Genomic DNA, 25,109 nt, shown 5'->3' with positions numbered 1-25,109 from the left:
GTTGAAGTCATTAAAACTCATTTTTAACTACTCCACAGATTTCATATTAGCAACTATAGTTTTGGCAAGTCGTTTAGGACATCTACTTTGTGCATGACAAGTAATTTTTCAACAATTGTTTACAGACAGATAGTTTCACTTTAAATTGAGTATATCACAATTCCAGTGGGTCAGAAGTTTACATACACTAAGTTAACTCTGCCTTTAAGCATTTGGAAAATTCCAGAAAATGATGTCATACCTTTAGGAAATTAGCCAATTAGCTTCTGATAGGCTAATTGACCAATTTGAGTCAATTGGAGGTCTTCCTGTGGATGTATTTTAAGGCCTACTTTCAAACTACGGGCCTCTTTGCTTGACATCATGGGCAAATCAAAAGAAATCAGCAAAGACCTCAGTAAAAAAAATTGTGGACCTCCACATCCTTGGGAGCAATTTCCAAAAGCCTGAAGGAACCACGTTCATCTGTACAAACAATAGTATGCAAGTATAAACACCATGGGACCATGCAGCCATGATACTGCTCAGGAAGGAGACACATTCTGTCTCCTAAAGATGAACGTAGTTTGGTGCGAAAAGTGCAAATTAATCCCAGAACAAGAGCAAAGGACCAAGATGCTGGAGGAAACAGGAAGACAAGTATCAATATCCACAGTAAAACGAGTCCTATATCGACAAAACCTGAAAGGCTGCTCAGCAAGGAAGAAGCCATTGCTCCAAAACTGCCATAAAAAGCCAGACTACAATTTGCAAGTGCACCTGGGGACAAAGATCTTACTTTTTGGAGAAATGTCCTCTGGTCTGATGATTTTTTTTTTACTGTTTGGCCATAATGACCAATGTTAAGTTTAAAAGAAAAAGGGTGAGGCTTGCAAGCTGAAGAACACCATCCTAAACGTGAAGCATGGGGTTGGCAGCATCATGTTGTGGGGGTGCTTTGCTGCAGGAGGGACTGGTGCACTTCACAAAATAGATGGCATCATGAGGAAGGAAAATAATGTGGATATATTTGTAGTGAGAATCACTCTGGCACCAATTGAAATGAACTGGGCCTCAGACAAGACACCAAAATATGTGGTGATTTTTGATCACACTTCACTTAAGGTGTATGTGTGTGTGATTAGTAAATCAGACGGCCCCTTCCTCCATCCTCGGTGCACCAGCTAAGCTCATGAAGTTTCATCCTAACAGTAAAAGAATGCTGAGGAATGCTGATCTCCTGGAAGCACAGAGAGGGTTCTTGCAATCTGGAACATGCAGATATACAGCCCTTATGTCAGTGCAAGATTCATCATCTGCAACACGCAGATGCACGAAACTTGGAGAAGGTTTGCTCGTCAGAGCTAAACCTTGTAGCTGTAGTTATCTCCCTGGTATAGGGATTCCGAACTTGCCATTGCAATAGTCTCTTGTAGTGAGACTTGGTACTTGGTCGATCTTCTTTTGTCTCTTTGATGGAGACTAAAAATGTTGGATGATCTGTTATCCTCTCTCTCATGAAGTGAGACTTAGGATGTTGGATGGTTTGTATTCTGTTACATCTCCTACCACTTAGACCAGAGATTCAGAATGTTCATTATTATTCTGCTATTGCTTCTCTCTCATAGAGTGAGACCAGAACAAAGGTGTTTTTCTGTTATCCTGTTAGTGTCTTCTTCTGAGACTCAGGACAAAGGTGTTTTAGAAGTGTATCATGTTAATGACCCTCTGGACAGGTACTCAGGACAAAGGAGTGGTCATCTGGAGGATAGTTTTATACCTTCCTGATGAGGAGGAGATTTCAGTTTAGCACTTCTTGTTTCAGGGTTATGATTGGCTGCTGACATCGGAGGGGGCCCATCCAATGTGGCTCACCCTCCCTTCTCTGTATGGAACATTTGCATTTTAAAGTACATATATAGTTAAAACAATGTCTTTAAAGTTTTATCTATGCATTGTTCCTTTTCCAAACCTCTTCAAAAATACTACTGGCATTTTTCTGAAGATATAAAGACCAAACATGATATTGAAAGATTAAATATTATGCATGCATTAATTTATACCACCATAGTTCAGTTTGTGTGAACTATTGTGCTAATTGAACAACTGCAATTTACATAAACAGTTCTGTGAACAAACATGGAGTGGATGTGTTGCAGTTGGTGTCCATGTTAGGAATAAAAGTTTGTGTGTAAAGATTTGTCTTTGTGGCTTCTTTATTTCAGCTTTTGCCACATAGTAATTTAATGCTGCTTCAAGAGGTTTTGATGATATTTCTGGTCTTTATTTCAACTGTGGACTTGGACAAACCTTAGGATGGGGAGGTTTAAGATGTTGCTAAGAAACCACTCATGGACCAATAAGAAGTCTTTTCCAACATGTTGGATGGTCCGGGGTCTTACTTTCTGAAGTGTCTGGAAGTTATCCGAGCAGCCTATCTGATGACTGTGCTTGGAATTTTTTTGTGTTGGTCCTGCAATGATCCAATCAAAATGGATCCACTCTTCTCTGCCTTGACAGTTAGAGAGGGGCTCTGCCATTAACTGGCTCCTGGAATGTCATCTGGTCCAATTGTTGACCACATATTGAAGCAACATCTCAAGACATCAGCCAGGAAGTTAAAGCTCGGTCACAAATGGGTCTTCCAAATGAACAATGACCCCAAGCATACCTCTAAATGTGTGGAAAAATGGCTTAAGGACAACAAAGTCAAGGTATTGGAGTCAATCCAATAGAAAATGTGTGGGCAGAACTGAAAAAGCGTGTGCGAGCAAGGAGGCCTACAAACCTGACTCATTTACACCAGTTCTGTCTGGAGGAATGGGCCAAAATTCCAGCAACTTATTGTTAGAAGCTTGTGGAATGCTACCCAAAATGTTTGCCCCAAGTTAAACAATTTAAAGGCAGTGCTGCCAAATACTAACAAATTGTATGTAAACTTCTGACCCATTGGGAATGTGATGAAAGAAATAAAAGCTGAAATAAATAACTCTCTCTAGATGTATGTAAACTTCTGACTTCAACTGTATATATATATATATATTAGGGGTGTAACGGTACACAGAAGGCACTGTTCAGTACGTACCTTGGTTTTGGGGTCACGGTTCGATAGGTAGTTGGTACAGTACAGCCACCTTTAGTGTATTAAGCATTAAGTAGTAAACAGAATGCACTCTTGCATAGGCCATATTTTTTAAAAAACAAAAGGTATTTGGTCACAATCAGCTACAAAACTGAAAAGCATCTCTTGTGTTATAGAAGTACAAAATAAATAGAATAATGAAAAATAAAGCTTGTGCATTAGGAGAAGCATTTCTTGTTTTGGGTTGGTGCATAGATGGTCTCTTCTTCTTCTGCTCTTTTTCCTGTTGTGGCGATTAGCAAACAGTGTTACATTACTGCGTGCGCGCCCTTCTGGATTGGAGTGGATCGCCTGAGACTGACTCATGTATTCTTCGTCTGACTGCATGCACCGAACCGTGATGTCAGTACCGTTACGGTTCGGGACGAATACATGTACCATTACAACGCTTATATATATATATATATATATATATATATATATATATATATATATATATATATATATATATATATATATATATGACCATGCAGTATAATACTCTATATGTAATTTCAAGACATCATATTTTTTGATGGTGTACATGGACTTTGTATATTTTTAAAAAGCTAAAATTTGACTAAAATGATAAAGAACTAATGTATAAATGATAAAATATTTTTTTTAATTAATATTTCAGTAATTTACCAAGTTAGAAGGTCCCCTGTATAATTAATAACATTATTTGCTGAAAGAGAATTTCTTTCATACTGTGTGCGAGCAAAATTTACATTGTAACTAAAATATATAAAAATTAATTGGAGTTGAAAGGTTGTAAATTGGAATCGAATCATGATATTGTGATGTTTCAAATCGTGATATACTGTATTTGTCACGATATTTCAAATCATGATGTGTATCGCAATACATATCATATCATAAGTTAGCTGGTGATACCCAGCCCTAATAAACACCCCGGCATGAAACGCAACCAATTAGGGTCAGGTGAACATGAAAAGAGCCTAATTATACAGGGCTTCCTCAAGAACTATTAGAACTATTAGCAGAAATACTGCTAAAGGTGCCAGAGAGCCCACAGAAAAGACACAATAGAGATAAAGCAAGCCAAATATCTGTTATTATTACAAGCACAAATCTATTATTTATCAGGTGGCTTGTTTGTCTGTCCCACATTTGAGAGTAACATTGGAAAATAATTAGCATTATTGTTGAGTAACTAATGCAGCTGTAAAGCAGGAAACAGGCCTCACTATGTCATGTTATGTCAGAGGATGACTTCTGTTTCCATGCCACAGTGTCAGCCTCTGGCTATCAGCATTCGAGAGAGAGAGAGAGAGAGAGAGAGAGAGAGAGAGAGAGAGAGAGAGAGAGAGACCACAGTATGAGGGACTGTCTTGAGTCTGTGTCTACATCACTAAACGTCTGTCCAATTTGGCAATTTCTAAACCTTATTAATATTATTATTAGTATTTTAAATGTACTTAATTTTTTATTATTTGAGGTCATACCTTGTATCTTGTCAGTTACATTGAATATTTTGTCTCTTTTCTTAATTTATAATTTTATTTATTTATTTGTATTAAATTTTTTTGGGATGGAGCTAAAGTGTAAATGCTTTGGCAATATGAATGTACAAATAATTACCATGCAGATAAAACATCTTAAAACTGAAACTTAAAACTGAGAGAGAGAGAAGGAGAGAGAGAGAGAGAGAGAGAGAGAGAGAGAGAGAGAGAGAGAGAGAGAGAGAGAGGGTGATCGAGGGTGACAGAGAGAAAGATAAAGTGAGAGGGTGAGAGAGAAGAGGGAATTTTAAAAGAAAACATTTGGCTAATGTATCTTCAGAAGAACTTTTTCTCATTATGTCACAGTAAATGCAAATAAAAGCCCTCCTGTGACCTTTTATTATTGACTCCACACATGCTCCATATAACAGATTAACCTGTGTGTGCATTTACACATGGAAACTATGTATGAGAATCTGCAGGGACCTGTGATCTGGGTCACAAGATGATTATATTTTAATTCTTTATGTTTAATGTATAGTAGAGGTAGACGATACATATCAGTTTTACCGATTAATCGGTGCTGATAGTCCCTTTTTGGAGCAATCGTTATCGACAAAAATTTATGCCAATGGTTTCGGAATGCTTCTATTTACTAATTTTTTTATTCATCATCAATAAACCTCATCAGTTGAATTTATATATATATATATATATATATATATATATATATATATATATATATATATATATATATATATATATATATATTATTATTTTTTTTTTTTTCTGTTTCAAAAGTGGCTTTTTCTTTGCAATTCTTCCCATAAGGCCTGTGCCCCTGAGTCTTCTCTTTACTGTTGTACATTAAACTGGTGTTGAGCGGGTAGAATTCAATGAAGCTGTCAGCTGAGGACAAGTGAGGTGTCTATTTCTCAAACTAGAGACTCTGATGTACTTATCCTCTTGTTTAGTTGTACATCTGGCCTTCCACATCTCTTTCTGTCCTTGTTAGAGCCAGTGGTCCTTTGTTTTTGAAGACTGTAGTGTACACCTTTGTATGAAATCTTCAGTTTTTTGGCAATTTCCAGCATTGTATAGCCTTCATTCCTCAAAACAATGACTGAATGACGAGTTTCTAGAGAAAGCTGTTTTTTTTTTGTTTTTTTGCCATTTTTGACCAAATGTTGACCTTAAGACATGCCAGTTTATTGCATACTGTGGTAACTCAAAAACAAACACAAAGACAATGTTAAGCTTCATTTAACGAACCAAATAGTTTTAAACTATGTTTGATATAATGGCAAGTGATTTTCTAGTACCAAATTAGCAATTTAGCATGATTACTCAAGGATAAGGTTTTTTCAAATAGTGTTGGTGCTGTTTTTTTACATCAGTAATGTCCTGACTATACTTTGTGATCAGCTGAATGCCACTTTGGTGAATTAAAGTACCAATTTCCTTCCGAAACAGCAAAAACATTATTCCAAACTTTTGGCCGCCATTGTGTGTGTATTTAAGCAATATCACATGAGCAAGAGTGCAAAATGGCCCTACATCAGCACTGCTGTGATTCAGCCACAGGCCGAATGCCATAGGTAATCCCAACAGTGCTGATTTAGGGCCATATAGCATGATTGCGAGTGTTATATTGCTTATATACAACAGTTCAATGAACAAGTATATTTAACTACTTTTAAATTTAAATTTAAAATTTAAAAATGATTGCGCTCATAAATATATATATATATATATATATATATATATATATATATATATATATATATATATATATATATCTGCTTGGGTATGGCAACAGGTGATCGCACACGCTCCGTCTCTCTCTCTCTCTCTCTCTCTCTCTCTCTCTCTCTCACTCACACACACACACACACACACACACACACACACACACACACACACACACACACATCCATCATTGTTTATCCAATCACTTGTTAAAAACAGCACAAGCCGTGATACTATTTCTGAAGTGACATTTTTGAATTACTAATGAAGGCTTGGACGCATCATTTGGTTTGAACCAGCAACGGCAGATTCTGATCCGTCGCGTAAGAAAGTAGTTCCATGCACAAATGCGTTTTTATGACTGTACTCAGTTTTTCTTAATTTTTTAAAATGTACTTGTTCATTGAACTGTTGTATACTGTATAAGCAATATAACACTCGCAATCGTGCTATATGGCCCTAAATCAGCACTGCTGTGATTACCTACGGCACTTGGCCTGTGGCCTCGTGCCTATGGCCGAATCACAGCAGTGCTGATGTAGGGCCATAGCGCACTCTTGCTCGCGTGTTATTGCTTACATATACTGTATATATGACAAATACATAAGCTTTAAAAAGCTGAAGCTTACTTGTTAAATACTTACACATAGAGCACTGTAACGGAGCCAAGTCTTTGTAATTTTTCAAATAAAAGTCCCCTGTGAATTTTGGGCTTTTTTACAGTTAAAAATCCTATGTTTTGCATCAAATTATAATTTTGGTTATTATTGAATTTTTTGTTGCACAATAAACTGCATTTGGGATTTTATTAATCTCTTGTAGCCTCAATTTCTGTGCCAGCATAGTAAGGAAAGACTAAAAAATATTGGCAGATTAACTGGTTATTTGCCTTTACCACCACCTTATTTATCTGTATCGGACGACATCTAGTTATCTATAGTTAATAAAAAATAAGATATATTGCAACCATAACACTCATTTGAATTGGAATGGCTTTGTGCAATTATATTCTTAGCTTGTTCAAAATTTTGGTTGGATAGAAACTATTGAAACACTTATAATCACCCTGACCTTTGACCTACGTAGAGCTTCATATCAACACAATGACAGCGTTCCACTCAAAGCTCCTCTCTTTTGCAGAGACAGGCTAATTCTTTATGATAAAGGGCAGACAGCAAGCTGAAGAAGTGCAAATAAAGATGAAGCTTGTTAGATTTGGAGGGAGAACGCATAGTAGGAGATTACGGCAAAGGTCAGCTCAGTCATCTACTGACAATATGCCACCCATCCTTAATCTGTCTAGTTACCTTACGTGTCTGTCTGCCTATCTGTATATTTGTTTCTTTCTTTCTTTCTTTCTTCTTTCCTTCCATCAGTTCTATCTCAAACAGCTAATATAGGTGGGCATCAAACAAGAGGGTGAGATGAAAGAGAGGTCAAAAGACAGATATAAAGAAAAAAAGGGAGAGTCAGAGATAGGCAGAGCAGGTTGACCTGGACTTGGTGCACCCAACTAAGAATTTTGCAGAGTAGACACCTCACATCTCACTAAATCCTACAGGAGGGATGGGGAGGGCAAGTGGCCCAAATTTGTTTGAGGTCACTTTGAAGTGACAAGGAACATAGCACAGCGGGGAACTCTATCTTTCTGCCCTCCTCCCGTCATCTGATTGGGCTTTAACATCGAGAACACCTGTTCATTCCAGCATGTGTTGGAAGGATGAGCTCAGCCATTATGTTAGATTCAACTAACTGACTCACCCTAGTAAGCTAATCTGTGAGCGCACTGATAGGCTAATCAATGAAATAATCAGTGAGCTTTGGTGAGCTTTTTGGTAAGCTAATCAGTGAGCTCCAGAGACAAAACTGAGCAAATATTTAGTGACTACAATTTCTCGAAAGAAAAGGAATCTGTTGAAAAAAAAAAAACGGGTTTACTGGATTTAATAGGCAGCAAAGGATAAATCTGTGCTGTTCTTTGGCGAGTTAAACATTGTGTTTCTTGGTGAACTATTTGGTGAGTTAATCATTGTACTCATTTAGGGAACATTTTTGTGAGCTCATTGGAGAGTTCATGTTATGCTTAATGGTAAACTAGCTGATCTCATTGATGAGCTCATTGTCTATTTTCCATCAAAGGGAATAGCAGTCAATAACATCAGCAATTCGCCTGATTTCAGTTTTGATCTGATAAATGAATTCTGATCATCCTATACTGCTGTATTGTTAACAGCATGGATGGAGCTATGCAGAGACATTGACAAGAGTTGTACTCACACAGCATGGGGCTCTTTGAACTTGCCAACCTGCTGGATATGGTACATGAGATCCCCACCATTGATGTATTCCATCACAAAGTACAAGCGGTCCTGTAGACAGTAGGAAAAGAGAGAAAGATAGCACAGTTAAGAACAGATGACATAGACAGTGAAACAGTTGAACTCTCTGCCAAGGAAAGCAAATAACTTGCAGTCTGTCTCTAACAGACTTTTTCTTGATTCTTATTCTTGTGATGAGTATTTTGGTTCAAATGGGCATGAACTTGAATGATACAAAAAATACTGTATATATATATATATATATATATATATATATATATATATATATATATATATATATATATATATATATATATAGTACACACACACACACACACACACACTGTATTATATAAATGTTAAATATAACTATAAAACCCCCTGCAAGACTTTCTCAGATCCCTGGATAAATGTATAGTTCATCCAATATTCTCTCATCATTTACTCACCCTCATGCCATCCCAGATGTGTATGACTTTCTTTCTTCTGCTGAACACAACCATAGAAGGATATCTAAGCTCTGCAGGTCCATACAATGCAAGTGAATGGTGACAAAAACTTTGAAGCTCCAGAAAGCTCATAAAGGCAGTGTAAAAGTAATCCATAAAACTCCAGTTGTTTAATCCATGTCTTCTGAAGCGATTTAATCAATTTTTGATGAGAACAGATCAAAATGTAACTCCTTTTTCACCAAACTTCAAAGTTTTGGACCCCATTCACTTGCATTGTATGGACCTACAAAGCTGTAATATTCTTCTAAAAATCTTTGATTGTGTTATGCAAAAAGAAAATCATACACATCTGGGATGGCATGAGAGTGAGTAAATTATGAGAGAATATACATTTTTGGATGAACTATTCTTTAACAATCCAATATACTGTATATAGCACAACGGTGCGATCACATCATGTTGGAATTACTCTAGTTTGTTTTTAGAGATTCCAAATTGTAAAAAGCGTTCATGTCTTCAAAAAGCTTGTAGAGCTTGAGCTTGTAAACGTTGTTAACTCGGAATTCTATAAAAGCTACAGCTTGACAGTCGTGAAGTCATGTAAAAAGAACAAATATGGCAGTGGCCTTAACAGTTAAATGTAATACACATATTTACATTTGATATGCCATTTTATTATGCTATTGTTACCTGGACAACTTTCTTCTTAAACATTTTGCAAGAACATATAGAGGTGAATTAATGAAGTAATGTAGTGACACATATTTTGCTGTTATCAACAACAAAGCCGCTTTGGTGTTATGAGTGTTGCCAAGGAAACTAATAACTTCTGAGGTCCCAAGAAGTGAATAGCTTAGAGTAGAATCTCCCAGTTGTCATCTCGTAATTACAGTGATTCTGACATAATGTGAACGCACCATTAGTTCAGCTGCCATTCTATTCTATTCTATTCTATTCTATTCTTTAAACACTACATCAAACCACCACCATAACTGTCCAATAACACCACAATATATAATTCTGTTAGCATTGATGTACTGCTATTAACAGTGAGATTGTATGAAATGCTGATATGAATGAAACTTGTGTGTGCTTTGTTTCACTGTCACTCAACACTCTGCAAGAATATTTGGTTTTTGTGACATAAGTTATGCTTTTAACATATAAACACACAGCTACGCATACACACAAAAATACACACAAGAAAAATCCCAAGGCCAAAATCCAGAGATCAAAACACGCAGAATGTCTTCATATCTGCGAGTTTCAGCCACATTTTCCTTGGGCTTCATTTTATTGGCTTTCTTCCTGTAATGATGAGGCTTTTTTTTTTGCATTAGTTGCATTGGTGGTGGTAATGTGTGTGTGTGTGTGTGTGTGTGTGTGTATGTGTGGGCAGGTTTAAGTGGTTTACGAGGACTTTTTTTTTTGGTTACAAACTGGTAATTGCAAGGGTATTATGCTATATTTGTGGTTTATGAGGACATTTCTAGTGTCCCCATAATTCAAATCGCTTATAAATCATACTAAACAATGTTTTATTGAAAATGTAAAAATGCAGAAAGTGTTTTGTGAGGGTTAGGTTTAGGGGTAGGGTTAGGGTTAGGGGATAGAATCTATAGTTCGTACAGTATAAAAATCATTATGTCTATGGAGAGTCCTCATAATGATAGCTGCACCAAAATGTGTGTGTGTGCGTGTATTGGTGATGGTCAGGGGAATTTGAGTCAGGGAGGATTAAGAGATTGAAAGTGATGAAGACTGTGATGGGGAGACTGACTGCTAGGCAGTAGTGCTTAAAGGACGTCCCATCACTCTCAGGAGGAAATAGGGTGGGCGGGAAAGAGTCTTTACCTCACACCACTACACACCAACTACCTAAAGCCCCACTACTACAACACTTCAGCATACACAACCACACACACACTAACATCTGACTAACTCACCATTATACAGTAGGCTTGAGGATAATCTACATGACTGCAGCTGTGACTGATCCCCTCCATTAAGAAATCCCCACCCAACTTGAGTATTTCGCAGCTAACTGAGTTTTATTTGCACTTAAAAGCATAGTTAATCGAAAAATTAAAATTATACATCAGATGGTTATGACTAAATTCTGACTCGACGAGCCATGTTCAAAGCAGCTGTAAAATGACTATGACTATCTCCAGATATCTCAGTTATACAGGATTTATTTTGCTCTTAAAGAGACCATCTAAAAAAGAAAATAATAAAACAGATATTTACCACTCAAGATTCTGCCTGGACGAGCCGTGTTTGAAGCTGTAGTAAAATGACTACAACAACATCAGGGTGAGTAAATTATGACAGAATATTTATTTTGGGGTGAACTATCCCTTTAACTAATGTGTGTGTGAAGCAGGAGATGATTAAGAGACGTAGTTTCATTTTAGATCCAATGTGTTTCTAGAAATATGATGAAAAGAGCTCGAGAATTGTGACGTCACAATCCTTTTCTCCCTCAGAGTCTCCTCTGTTTCTGACTCAGTCTTCTCTATCCCTTCACTCTCGCTTCCTGTCTCAATTTCTCTGTCTCTCGCTATCTCGCTGCCGGTGACAGGGGCTCATGCGGCGCTCAGTAGGATGTTGAGAGACAGCAATGCTGCCTGTCAGACCTGTGCTGCATTCACAGATGAGTGTGGCACACTGCCCCCCTGTGAGCATGTCACATTCACATGACCACACACAAACACACATACCATTCCTGTCGATGTACAAATGACTGCAGTCTCCAAGCAGTGTATGGGGGATGGGAAGGTATGGATTCAAGTGGGTGCGTTCATGCACTGTGGTCATGTGTTGCTCAATAAAAAGTGACATGTGTGCCCACGCTTATTGCTTACATCAGAGGATATACATAGAAAGGAGAGGATAGACAAGAAGAGAAGAGGCGAGATGAAATGAGACAAAATGAGAAGAGAACAGAAGAGACAAATTGAGAAAAGAGTCAAGAAGAGATCAGATGAGACAAAACGTCAAGAGATAGGTTGAAATGAGATGAGGAGATCCATGAAGAGACAAGATGAGACAAAACAAGATGAGACAAAAGAAGAAATGAGTCACTAAGAGAGAAGGAGAGAATGAGAAGAATCGAGGAGACAAGAGGAGACAAGATGAGACTAAATGATGCAAGACAAAGAGAGACCAGAAGAGATGTTAGGAGAGTCAAGAAAAGACAAGAGAAGATACGAGATGAGACAAAAATTTAAGAGACGAGAAAACACAAGATGAGAAGAAATGAGACGATACAAGATGAGGAAAGGCAAGGTGGTAAGATACTAGATAAGACAAGAGAAGAGATGAGATGAGACAAAATGAGAAGAGATAAGAAGACAGAAGACAAGGAGAGACAAGAGGAGATGAGAAAATAAAAACAGAACAGTCGAGGAGAGAAAAGAACAGAAGATATGAGATGAGACAACAATAAGAAAAGAGATGAGAAGAGGCAAGATGAGACTAAGTGAGAAGAATCGAGGAGACAAAATGAGAAGAGAACAGAAGAGACAAAATAATAAAAGAGTCAAGAAGAGATCAGATGAGTAAACAAGAAGAGATGATACGGGACGTGGAGAAACAAGAACAGACAAGATGGGGCAAAACAAGATGACAAAAAAAAAAATTTAACAAAATTAGAAGAATTGAAAGACAGGAAGAGAATACAAGATGAGACACAACAATGAAAGATGAGACAAGAGGAGACAAGATAAGACTAAATGAGAAGAGACAAGATAATGCAAGACAAGGAGAGACAAGAAGAGATGAGATTAGACTAAAAGAGAAGAGATGAGAAAAGACAAGACGAGATGATTGAAAATGAGGAAGGAAAAGGTGGAAAGTTACAAGATAAGACAACAGAAGAGATGAGAGACAAGATGAAACAAAATGAGAAGAGACAAAACGATACAAGACCAGGAGAGACAAGAAGAGACAAGATGAGAAAACAAAAACAGAAGAGTCGAGGACAGACGATAGGAGACAAGATGAGATGATACAAGATGAAGAAGGACAAGGTGGTAAGATACTAGATAAGACAACAAAAGAGATGAGACAAGATGAGACACAATGATAAGAGAAGATAATAGAACACAAGGAGAGACAAGAGGAGATGAGATGAGAAAATAAAAACAGAAGAGTCGAGAAGAAACAAGGACAGAAGATATGAGATGGCACAACAATAAGAGAAGAGACGAGGAGACAAGATGAGACAAGATGATACAAGACAAGGAGAAACAAGAGACAAGATGAGAAAACAAAAACAGCAGAGTCGAGGAAAGACAAGGACAGAAGATAAAAGATGAGACAATAATATGAAAAGAGACGAGAGGAGACAAGATGAGACAACAATAAGAGAAGAGACGTGAGAAGACAAGACGAGGCAACAATAAGAGAAGAGACTTGAGGAAACAAGATTTAAAAAATGAGAAGAAACAAGACGATACAAGACAAGGAGAGACAAGAAGAGAAAAGATGAGAAAACAAAATAGAAGAGTCAAGGAAAGACAAGATGAGATGATACGAGACATGGAGAAACAAGTAGAGAAGAGACGAAGAAAGAAGAGATGAGACAAAAGTTGTACCATAGTCTGAAAGCAGGAGTGCAGTTGAGTAAGGAAAGGTGGTTTTCCTGACAGGGCTAACACTCTCTTCTCCACCATAGTGCATTCAACATCATCATCCTGGATCACCACGTCCTTCTTGAGGATTTTTATCGCAAACAGCTCATCTCCTCCCTTCTTCTCAGCCAACATGACCTACAAAGAGATAGATAAAGAGAGAAAGTTGCAGGGATGTGATATAATCAAAACATATACCTGAAGCACTTGTGCAAGGAAACAAGGGGAAATGAGCAAACCAACATCCTAATGCAAAAAAGCATAAACTTCATTTATTAGCAGAGGAAGCTCTGGCCTTTGATTGCAGATCACTACAGCAGGAGGAGCCACAGATTTTACACTCATTCCCATCACATTTAGAGAGCATTAGGCCAGAGAATGCAGCTGCAGTGTGGCCTTAAGACTGTTATTACCAAATGAGGCTCAGGCACAGATGAAATACGATGTGATTACAGGCTCAAAGACACAGAATTACACACAGATATTTGTGGGAGAACAGGGAGAAATGATGGACAGAAAAGACAAAGCTCTCACGCCAACATGAGGAAGATAAGCAGCAGATTTGAGTGTGGCACAATGGGATGGATGGTGAAGGAAATTGTGAGTGATGGGAGGGCAGATTTTAATTGTGCTCATTTTTAGGATCGAGCCTGAAGACAGATGCACAAAACAGAAGAAAAGACACAAAAATAGATAAACAGAGGGACAAAAATGGAAGGAAAAGAGAGGAAAAGAGTAGAGGAGAGAAAGACTGTGTGGTATTGAGTGAAGGCATCAATGTAAAAAGGGGGAGATGACAGAGAAAGTGAGAGAGAGATTGGCTGCAGTGAAGCAGTTCAGAAACATATTCTTTATTACTGAGACGTCTGTGAAAACATCTGTTACCACACAAACATAGATAGACACACTCACCTCATTCATAACTTTTAAAGAGCCCTTGAAATCAAAATTGCAGTTTTGTGGCTTTTAGTGCAGGTCTATTAAAATCAAAGCTATCTTTTGTTAGTTGTACTCCTAAAAGTTTACAAAATTAACCGTTTGCAGTTTAAAATGTATAGATAATCTCTTCCACGAAATGGACCAAAAATATTGATGATTCATCTTGCACTACACAGATTTATACAACCAAATACTCTCTACAATGAGAATGTCCCTCTCCCTAATACCACCTGCAACCGACTACATGTAGCAAATCATGGTTCACTGCTGTGATATAACTAATGCGTACTGGCTTTTTAAAAATAAGCAATGAGCCCTTTGACATGTCCCGCACAATAGGAAATGTTTCAACAGAGGACAGAAAACTGCATCATTGGGCAGTTTCATGAGGCCTTTAAGCAGGTTCCAAGGGGTCTATTCCCTAAGATTGTGGTTTTGCTTTGTTTATAAACCTATAAAACAGAAACATAAAGCTTGTGTATGTGTAAGTGTTGTAAATTTGTGTGGATTTAGCCCTCACTTACAAAAGGATCTTACAAAAGTAACAAAGCTATTTTCATTGTCTTCTTGTTCAAATTTGTACAAATGACCCTGTGTTTAACTCTAGACGATATTTCATACTTATTGAGCTTCGAGTATGCTTAAATTCCATCATGAAAAACTGCAAAAGGCTTAAAATTTGTTTTAATGTTACAAATTCTCCCTCCCTGGTTAGGCTGGTCTGGTTTACTGGTTATAAAGGGGTTTTGGATCAGTTGGTCAGGCTGGGAGACCAGCTAGTCCATCTTAAAAACAACTTTCTTAAGCTAGTCAAAGCTGTTTATTTCAGCATGGCTGGATTTAATTTATAATTACGTTCACAAGTCTTTCTCTATTTCTCTAAAAATCTATAGGATTGGCCCCATAACGGTCCAAACTTTTGAAAAAAATACTATCTCATGTATCTCATTTAAGTGAGAGGAAGCTACTTGGTGAGCCTGTTTTTCACCCACAGTGTCGACTGTCTTTTTTTAAAAGAGAATCATTGTCAAAATGGCCACTTTCAAAATACAAATGATAAAGATAACGGATATCCAGTATTAAAAGCAGTGTTCATTTTTACAGTTTTTCTTTTTCTTTTTCTTTTTTGTCATGTATTTAAATGAAAATGTCTTTTAAAATTAGTCAAAAGTTTTACCCTGACGAAAATTACATCTAATTTTAATCAACAAAAATATATTTTAGTTGATGATGATGTGCAGAATGGACAAAAATGTGTCAAACTCTAAAAGTCCAAACTTTAATCAAATATTTAAACATTTAGAAAATTTAAACATGTATTGTATTAAACATATACTGTAAATAGCCAATAATGTCCTTGTTGTGAAGTTAGCCTATTGTATTCTGAATTCTTCATGCTTTAAAACTTTTCAGTTAATGGAATTTACCATGAAAGGATTTTACATTACTGCTGCCACACAATTAGATAATCACATGAAACAGTAGGTGTACAGGTGTTCCTAATAAAGTGCTCAGTAAGTGTTTATAGAAAATGCTAGACCGGAAGACAAAATATTCAAGATGGCTGCACGCAAGTTTCTCTGGTGCATTGGGTGAATAAATAGGATGCGTTTGAATGAGGTATTTACACCGTTTAAAGATGTACATTTGTCAATGTTCAACGCGTTCAAATCAGCAGCTCAAGCAGGGAAATCCCAACATACTGGATTAGAAATCCATATCTAATATCTTCTTATATATACATTTACATTTATGCATTTGGCAGACGCTTTTATCCAAAGCGACTTACAGTGCACTTATTACAGGGACAATCCCCCGGGAGCAACCTGGAGTTAATTGTCTTGCTCAAGGACACAATGGTGGTGGCTGTGGGGATCTAACCAGCAACCTTCTGATTACCAGTTATGTGCTTTAGCCCACTATGCCACCACCACTCTTATATATATATATATATATATATATATATATATATATACAGATTCTCTTGATATTTCTTCTTTTATTTATTTCTGGCACTGTTAATATCTTGCAGTATCATTTTTATCTTGTCATATTTTCATTAACAGTATGCTTTAATAAAATAGTATAATTGGTTTATCGTCAGGATGTGCCTTTTTCGTCTTGTCTTCGTTATCGTTGACGAAATCAAAAAACCCTTCATCAGCGAACGTTTCCATCAGTAATTTCATTGACTAGATTAACACTGATTAAAAGGAACACATTTCTTGTTTGGTGTCGATGAAGAGGTACTTGAGCCTTACTGATGGGCCTGTGTGGGGGCACATGAAACTAAAAAGGTTGGGAAACACTGCTTTAGAGTATCAATGGGTCTCAAGTTTCACATTCATTACTGTGTGTGTGTGTGTGTGTGTGTGTGTGTGAGCACGATGAGTTAATGCCCAATCTGCTGTAACACACCCAACACAGATACAGCACTTCCTGTCACGAAACATCAGCGCGTGAAATCATCTCTCAAATTTTTTCCCTCATATTGTGCTTCAAGATCACATTGAGAAAATCCTGACAGAGGAAAAGTAATGCTTGAACAAACTTTACGGAAAGGCACAGCCTGGCTCTGCCTTTTACCTCTGTCTCCAAAATAAATGCACATACTGAAATGAGGCGAGTTATTTCAGTGTAAAGGCAGCCCCAGATGGACACCTTGTGATTGGCCATGGGAAAAGAAAAGCGATACTCTTCAACATTTCAGAGGACACCATCTGCTCCTCACAGGATCTACACCCTAACCCACACACACACACACACATACACACACACACACACACACACACACACACACACACACACACTACTCTGGCAGCATAGCAAGCAGGTCACATATATTCCAAAGCATTCATTACTGCTGCATACCTGTTTAGATAAACGGACATCAAACAGAAGTCTCAAGGACATTTTCAGCTAGCGCAGCCACCCAAAAGTGCCTGCTGGGTGAGAACTGCTCCAGGATCAGTGTTTTGTGTATCAGAATCAATGTTTTGCTTTTGTCTGCTGTGTCTATGAACTTGAGTCTTCAATATCATTATGTACCTCTGAGTCATATACACCCATTTGTGTATGATGTTTGGTCGCCTCTGATAACGAAGGTGAATGTCCAAACTGGACAGGTTGCTCTGTCTGAGAAAACAGTGCATATGACATTTTGTTTGTCGTGATGTTGTTGGCATCAAACAGAGCCTCGGGTAATGAGGCTGACAGAGGTCTAACCACTACACCTCATCATATCAATATCATTTTAAAAGCCTGTTGCCATGGAAACTGCCAGTGGCTGGAACAGCCTACTTAGAGAATGCCCACTCACCCTCCTATTTCCCTTCCACCTCGCATTTGGTCCTGCATTCCAGTTATTTCAGATATTTAGGGTGACCTTGTCCCAGCTGAGATTACCTGCTGACTGAAGCACCAGTAAGCCTACCTGAGACACCTCTCAGAGAGGAAGAGACAGAGAGAGAAGCCCCGTCCACACTCACAGCAATGATTTTGCTGGCAATATAAAATCAAGCAATATCGTGAATATTTTTATATTTGGTCACTACCTTTCTTTGATTTCACAATCTTCCAGAGCTGCAAAATTAATCAAAATAATATCAGAATCGTGACATGGTCATGACACACTGTTCAGTGTGCACACGCAGGGCTCATGATATGTTGTTTTCAGCAGTCTCAGATCGGTTTGCGTGAACTGTGAAAGCAAAGTGCTGTAGGTTCACATATTTTTAACCACCACAAGTTATTATACAAATCTAAAAACACTACACAGTATGACAGAAAAGGACGAGATGACAGCGTTTTACCAGATTAAAAAAAAACAGTGAGAGAAGTTGTAGTTCTTGTACACCATGTTCATTCAAAACAAAGTTTTAGTAAAAATTACAGCTGTCAGAATTAACACGTTAACGCATGTGATTATTAAAAAAGTTAAACGCGTTAATTTTTCTTAATTGTGTTTAACACATTTACGTTATTAACGTTAATACAGCATAAACCAGCATAAACACTTGTTGGAAGGGCGGAAGCTTTGTAATATGTCTGCCCGAAGTCATTACACTGATGCACACTTCACAACACACACACACACACACACACACACAAAACAATGTTTCCGTGTCAGTAATAAAATAATGGAGAAAGGACCTCATAACGCTATTTGTTGAACAAAACAAGCCCAGATAGGACCTGTTATAGAAATCAAGTATTTTTCAGCCTATGTAAGGCACATTTTAATTACCACAGAGGCATGTAAAGTCTTAAATATGACCAAAACGCAGAATGAGACATTTTTGTCTGCAAGCACTTTTCATGTGGAGTTCAAAGCGCTGCTTGACACTGGTGCTGACACCCTGACACAAATCATGAATGTGGCTTCACGACTGCTGTAGGAATGCGGATAGCCACAGTCTACAAGCAAATATTGTGGAGGATGAGAGTTTAAGAAATGTATTGCCCATTGCAATGAAAATACAGCCTATGTGGAGACTAGTTCTTTCAATTAGTCAAACTCCCAGTTAGACTTTGGGAAACATTTAATGTGACTTAAATTTGTGATATTGTAGTGCATTTCTGTCTTTACACTGTGGAACCCTTTGTTTGGAAAATGTTAATAAAGCATTATATTGTTACATATTCTCATGTTTTCTTTCTTAGATGGAAAAAAAGCATTTTGACAGGAAAATAAGTATATTTAGTATCAAATTTCAGCACTTTCAAAATCTGCTATTAATCACAATTAACTTTAAAAAAAATGATGTGATTAATCACGATTAACTACAAAAATTATGTGATTAATCGCAATTTAAAATTTTTTATCGACTGACAGCACTAGTAAAAATACATGTAGGTAAATAATGCTTTCGTAATAACATGCACTGTTGTATACTGGTGAAAATGATCTTTGTGTTCATTTGGTGAAAAACTGTGGAAAACTGTTCCTTCATTTGGTTGAAAAAAAAAATACTATTAAAGGAATATTCCAGGTTCTATACAAGTTAAGCTCAATCGACAGCATTTGAGGCATAATGTTGATTACCACAAAAAATTATTTCGACTCATCCTTCATTTTCTTAAAAAAAAAAAAAAACAGTTATAGTGAGTCACTTACAATGGAAGTGAATGGGGCCAGTATTTCATGGGGGCAGGAATTAGCTGTTTAACAGGTCCCCGCTAGCACCTGCTAGTAGATGCTGGAACTACACACTCCAGTGCTTCATGTTTCACCATTGACAGCCATTAAAAAACAACCATGTATTCTAACAAAATATATATTTCATTAAATTGTACTACATCTTTTTCCGATGATCGATTTTTTTGGCAGGCTGCTAAAAGCATGAAGTTTACAGAACTTGTTTTTCAGCAATTACTTTTGTTTTTCTTAAATACTATTAAAATAAAACAGAATTAGTAGTATTTGTTTTAATGTATGCCTGCTGCGAATGATCATTACAGTAGGTCAGCAATAAGGGAAAAAGTGAATTAGTATAAACATGATAGTGGCTGTCAAGATTGGACGATGTATGTATTTTATTTTGCATTGAAAGCCGACATGCCAATGTGTGCAGCTTTAAATTGTGTTAATCACCACAGTACAAGGTCTGGTTTAAAATTCCATCAGAAAGATATTTAATTAATTATTAACGCACACACTTTATGTTGTGAGGACGTCATTTTACTGCAGCTGTACAGCAAGTCACGTCACAACTGGTGCCAAGATAGCGCCTACTTCCAGAGTACTCGCGGGGACCCTGGGCAACTGAGCACCGCAATGAATGGGAATGCTAACTGATAGGTCTCTCCAGGTATTTTAGAGCGCCTTGCAATTTTTGGAGGGTTTTAAAGGCAGAAATGTGAAGCTTACAATTTTATAAAAGCACTTTCCTTCTGTTAAAACTCATGAATTATTTGAGCTGTAAAGTTGTTTAAATCCTAATTTTTACAGTAATTTGAGGGTTTGACACTATATCGTCATGGCAATGAAGTTGTAAAATTGGCTATAACTTTATACAGAAAAGGATAGTAAGCGATTTTATAACACTAAAATCATGCTAAGACGCATATTGTTAATGTCTTGTGGCTATACTTTTGAAACAGTGAGTATTTTAATATTTACGGATTGGCCCCATTCACTTTCATTGCAAGCGCCGCACTGGAACACAGATTTTTGCATTTTTAAAGAAAAGGAGGGGCAAGTCAAAATACATTTTTGTGGTGATCAATGCCACAAATGCTTTCGATTGAGCTTAACTTTTCCTTTAAGCAATTTCGGAGCAAATACATAATTTTAAAGATCTATACCAAATATAGTCAATAGGCTGAAAAAATTTAGATATAATTTTTGTAGCCATATTGCCCAGCAATACTAGCAACAGACATTACAGTGACATGACGACGTCCAGTGACAAAATCACTGAGAGTGTGACCAGGGCTTGAGAGAGAAAGAGAGATAGGGGAGGGTGAAAGTTTACCTTTCCAAAGCTACCCTTGCCCAGCACCATGAGAAAATTGAAGTCAGACAGTTTCATGCGGTCCCGGTTGCCATTGCTGTCAAATTTGGAGATGGCGTTGGAGGAAGAGCTGTCTGTTTTGGTGGGACCAATTTTAGCTCTCTGTTAGGAAAAAGCAAAAAGAAACAATCAGCTTGCAGTAGAGTGGGGTTGGAGACAACATAGACACACACAAACAAACAAACAGTGGAATGAGCCAGAGCATGACATGACTGACATTCCTTGTTTGTTTCTTCTCTGTTGATGTTACTGAATTTCTTAAGCAGTTCCATTCATCACCTCTCCTCTCTAAATCTGTCAAACACATGATTCAGCAAACACTGTGTATACCTGTCAACCCAAGTGCAGATGAAGCAAGTTTTGCTTATTGTATGTGTGTGTGGTGTGTGTGTGTGAAAAAGACTGTGTATTTGTAATGGGAATAGAGATATTAAATATATCTTTGGCAGCATTTGCAAAACAGCTCTAAAGTGTTTGTTTGACACAGAGAAAGTGGGTGTGTGTATGTTAAACTGTGACTTTGTGTATGTGAATGTGTGTGTGTGTGTGTGTGTGTGTGTCTCGCTCTTCCTGGGTGAACGTTTAGTTTCTGGCAAGGATCTCACTGCTCAAGCTGGCAGGCTACAGAATGACAGACGGCCTGTGTAAATGTCTGTGGTTCCTTCTGTGTTAAGTGTGTGTGTGTCACAGGGCACAGTCATTAGGCCCGTCGGCTGTAGGCTGAGAGAAAGTGTGCTGCCGATTTCCTTGTTCACCAACTTTCTCCTTCACAGTCCACTGAGAGCTGATCCATTATCTACAGCTGTGAGCCAATTACACCTACAGTAACAGGTTACACACACACACACACACACGCGCGCGCACGCACGAATACACTAAAAGCTTTTCTCATTCACAACACGTTTGGACAGCAATTGGGCTGACATACGAGACAAAAAAGAGTGTGTCTTCTCTTTGCATTGCATACACACACAAAGCAAAAATCTTAATCTTAAGGGCCATTCACACCAAACATGTTTTTGCACCTGTATGGGCTCTTTTTCCATTGTTTTTCTATATAAACATGCACTAGGACATCTTTGAACGTTTCGCCACATCCACCTTTTTTTTTTTTTCAGCCTCTCGTGCAGGAGCAGCGTGTTTTTTAAACGCCGTGTCAGGTAAAAATGTTTACCTTATAAAAGAACGTCTCGAGACACTGCGTTCTGTGTTGAGCCACACGTTTTGTTTTGTTTTCAGTCTGAGTGGCCCCTTAATCAGAATCTTTGTCTTGTTTCCCAATAAAAGTAATTAAACATCTTCAAAGGAAACATGAAATGCTGTTTACAGTGCATTTTACTTTCATAATGTGATGTACAGTTGTGCTCAAAAGTTTGCATACCCCGGCAGAAATTGTGAAATTTTGGCATTGATTTTGAAAATATTATTATCTTTTATTTAAGGAGAGTGATCATATGAAGCCATTTATTATCACATAGTTGTTTGGCTCCTTTTTAAATCATAATGATAACAGAAATCACCCAAATGGCCCTGATCAAAAGTTTACATACCCTTGAATGTTTGGCCTTGTTACAGACACACAAGGTGACACACACAGATTTAAATGGCAATTAAAGGTTAATTTCCCACACCTGTGGCTTTTTAAATTGCAATTAGTGTCTGTGTATAAAAAGTCAATGAGTTTGTTAGCTCTCATGTGGATGAACTGATCAGGCTAGATACTGAGCCATGGGGTGCAGAAAAGAACTGTCAAAAGACCTGCGTAACAAGGTAATGGAACTTTATAAAGATGGAAAAGGATATAAAAATATATCCAAAGCCTTGAAAATGCCAGTCAGTACTGTTCAATCACTTATTAAAAAGTGGAAAATTCGGGGATCTTTTGATACCAAGCCAAGGTCAGGTAGGCCAAGAAAGATTTCAGCCACAACTGCCAGAAGAATTGTTTGGAATACAAAGAAAAACTCATAGGTAACTTCAGGAGAAATACAGGCTGCTCTGGAAAAAGGTGGTGTGGTTGTTTCAAGGAGCACAATACTACGATACTTGAACAAAAATGAGCTGCATGGTCAAGTTTCCAGAAAGAAACCTTTACTGTGCCAATGCCACAAAAAAGCCCGGTTACAATATGCCCGACAACACCTTGACACACCTCACAGCTAATAATTGTGATTTTGAGTGACGAGACCAAAATAGAGCTTTATGGTCACAACCATAAGCGCTATGTTTGGAGAGGGGTCAACAAGGCCTATAGTGAAAAGAATACCATCCCCACTGTGAAGCATGGTAGTGGCTCACTGATGTTTTGGGGGTGTGAGCTCTAAAGGCACGGGGAATCATGTGAAAATTGATGGCAAGATGAATGCAGCATGTTATCAGAAAATACTGGCAGACAATTTGCATTCTTCTGCACGAAAGCTGCACATGAGACGCTCTTGGACTTTCCAGCACGAAAATGACCCTAAGCACAAGGCCAAGTTGACCCTCCAATGGTTACAGCAGAAAAAGGTGAAGGTTCTGGAGTGGCCATCACAGTCTCCTGACCTTAATATCATTGAGCCACTCTGGGGAGATCTCAAACGTGTGGTTCATGCAAGACGACCAAAGACTCTGCATGACCTGGAGGCATTTTGCCAAGACGAATGGGCAGCTATACCACCTGCAAGAATTTGGGGCCTCATACACAACTATTACAAAAGACTGCATGCTGTCATTGATGCTAAAGGGGGCAATCCACAGTATTAAGAACTAAGGGTATGCAGACTTCTGAACAGGGGTCATTTCATTTTTTTCTTTGTTGCCATGTTTTGTTTTATGATTGTGCCATTCTGTTATAACCTACATTTGAATATGAATCCCATAAGAAATAAAAGAAATGTGTTTTGCCTGCTCACTCATGTTTTCTTTAAAAATGGTACATACTGTATATTACCAATTCTCCAAGGGTATGCAAACTTTTGAGCACAACTGTATTTCTGAGTGAATTTTGTTAGTGCAGGTCTTAATTTTATCAGAGAAATCTGGAATTGATCAGATTATGAAAACTTGCCTTTCCATAACGAATGTCTTTATACGACGGGTGGTTGGAGGAGAGGGGTTGAAACATTAATTTCTCATTAGCTGAGAAGGTAAGCAATTTCGGAGATGGAGCAACTTATTACATTTTGATAAAAGATTGAGAACGAATATATTTTTATATAACATGCATGGATGAATCGTTCACAGTAACACCAGGAACAAGCATTTAATAAATAGGGTACATTTTTTGGTTTCATATTGACTTTAAAACAAGTTAAATTTACCTGAGAAGTAAAAGTGTATAAGGGGCCGTTCACACCGAAAACGTCAACACACCCTAGATGGACGTCTTTGACCATTGTGCCATGTTTCACAGTTTTTTTTAGCATCTCGTGCAGGAGTGCCGTGTTTTTTAGATGCCTTGTTAAGTTAAAAAGAATGTCAACTTTTATGAACATATCTCGGGACACTAACATTTCATTGCACTTCTTCTAGTTTTAAGATAACGTGTTAGGTCTGAATAGTCCCTAAGATATTTAAGGAATTTTCCGGGTTAAAAACAGCATTGACAGCAACTGTGGCATGCTGTTGATAACCACAGAAAAACAAAACAACAAGAATTGTGTTTGCTGTAATCAAAACAGTGGAAGAAACTCTGCACAGGTAAGGTTGGACAGTGATTTTATTACACTAGTCTCATGTAACACATATGGTTTAGGCACAAATAAAAAAATATTTTCTGATGGTAAATGACAGCATGTATCAGATGCCGTTGATAAAGCTTAACTTGTATTTAACCCGGAAGATTACCTTAAGACTTGTTTCTTAGAGAATGCATCATGAATATAAGTCTATTTTGTCTTGTTTAATTGGCAGATTTTTCACTTGTTTTAAGCATAAATCTCACTAATTTAA

General features: G+C 37.6%; 1 protein-coding gene across 3 annotated transcripts in view; it reads right to left on the bottom strand.

Annotated features, from left to right (window-relative positions):
* The window catches only part of LOC127451229 (protein kinase C beta type), a 237,699-nt gene that overhangs the window by 58,456 nt on the left and 154,134 nt on the right, over positions 1 to 25,109 (bottom strand). For all 3 annotated transcript variants that reach the window (XM_051715746.1, XM_051715744.1, XM_051715745.1), the window contains 3 exons: positions 21,138 to 21,278; positions 13,687 to 13,860; positions 8,593 to 8,684 (listed from right to left, as the gene is read on the bottom strand). In XM_051715746.1, the coding sequence (XP_051571706.1) occupies positions 8,593 to 8,684; positions 13,687 to 13,860; positions 21,138 to 21,278 (407 nt within the window). The remainder of the gene's footprint in view (positions 1 to 8,592; positions 8,685 to 13,686; positions 13,861 to 21,137; positions 21,279 to 25,109) is intronic.

This window comes from Myxocyprinus asiaticus, chromosome 14 (genome assembly GCF_019703515.2).
Source record: "Myxocyprinus asiaticus isolate MX2 ecotype Aquarium Trade chromosome 14, UBuf_Myxa_2, whole genome shotgun sequence".
Taxonomy (NCBI): Eukaryota; Metazoa; Chordata; class Actinopteri; order Cypriniformes; family Catostomidae; genus Myxocyprinus; species Myxocyprinus asiaticus.
This window is presented reverse-complemented; position numbering and strand designations above follow the sequence as displayed.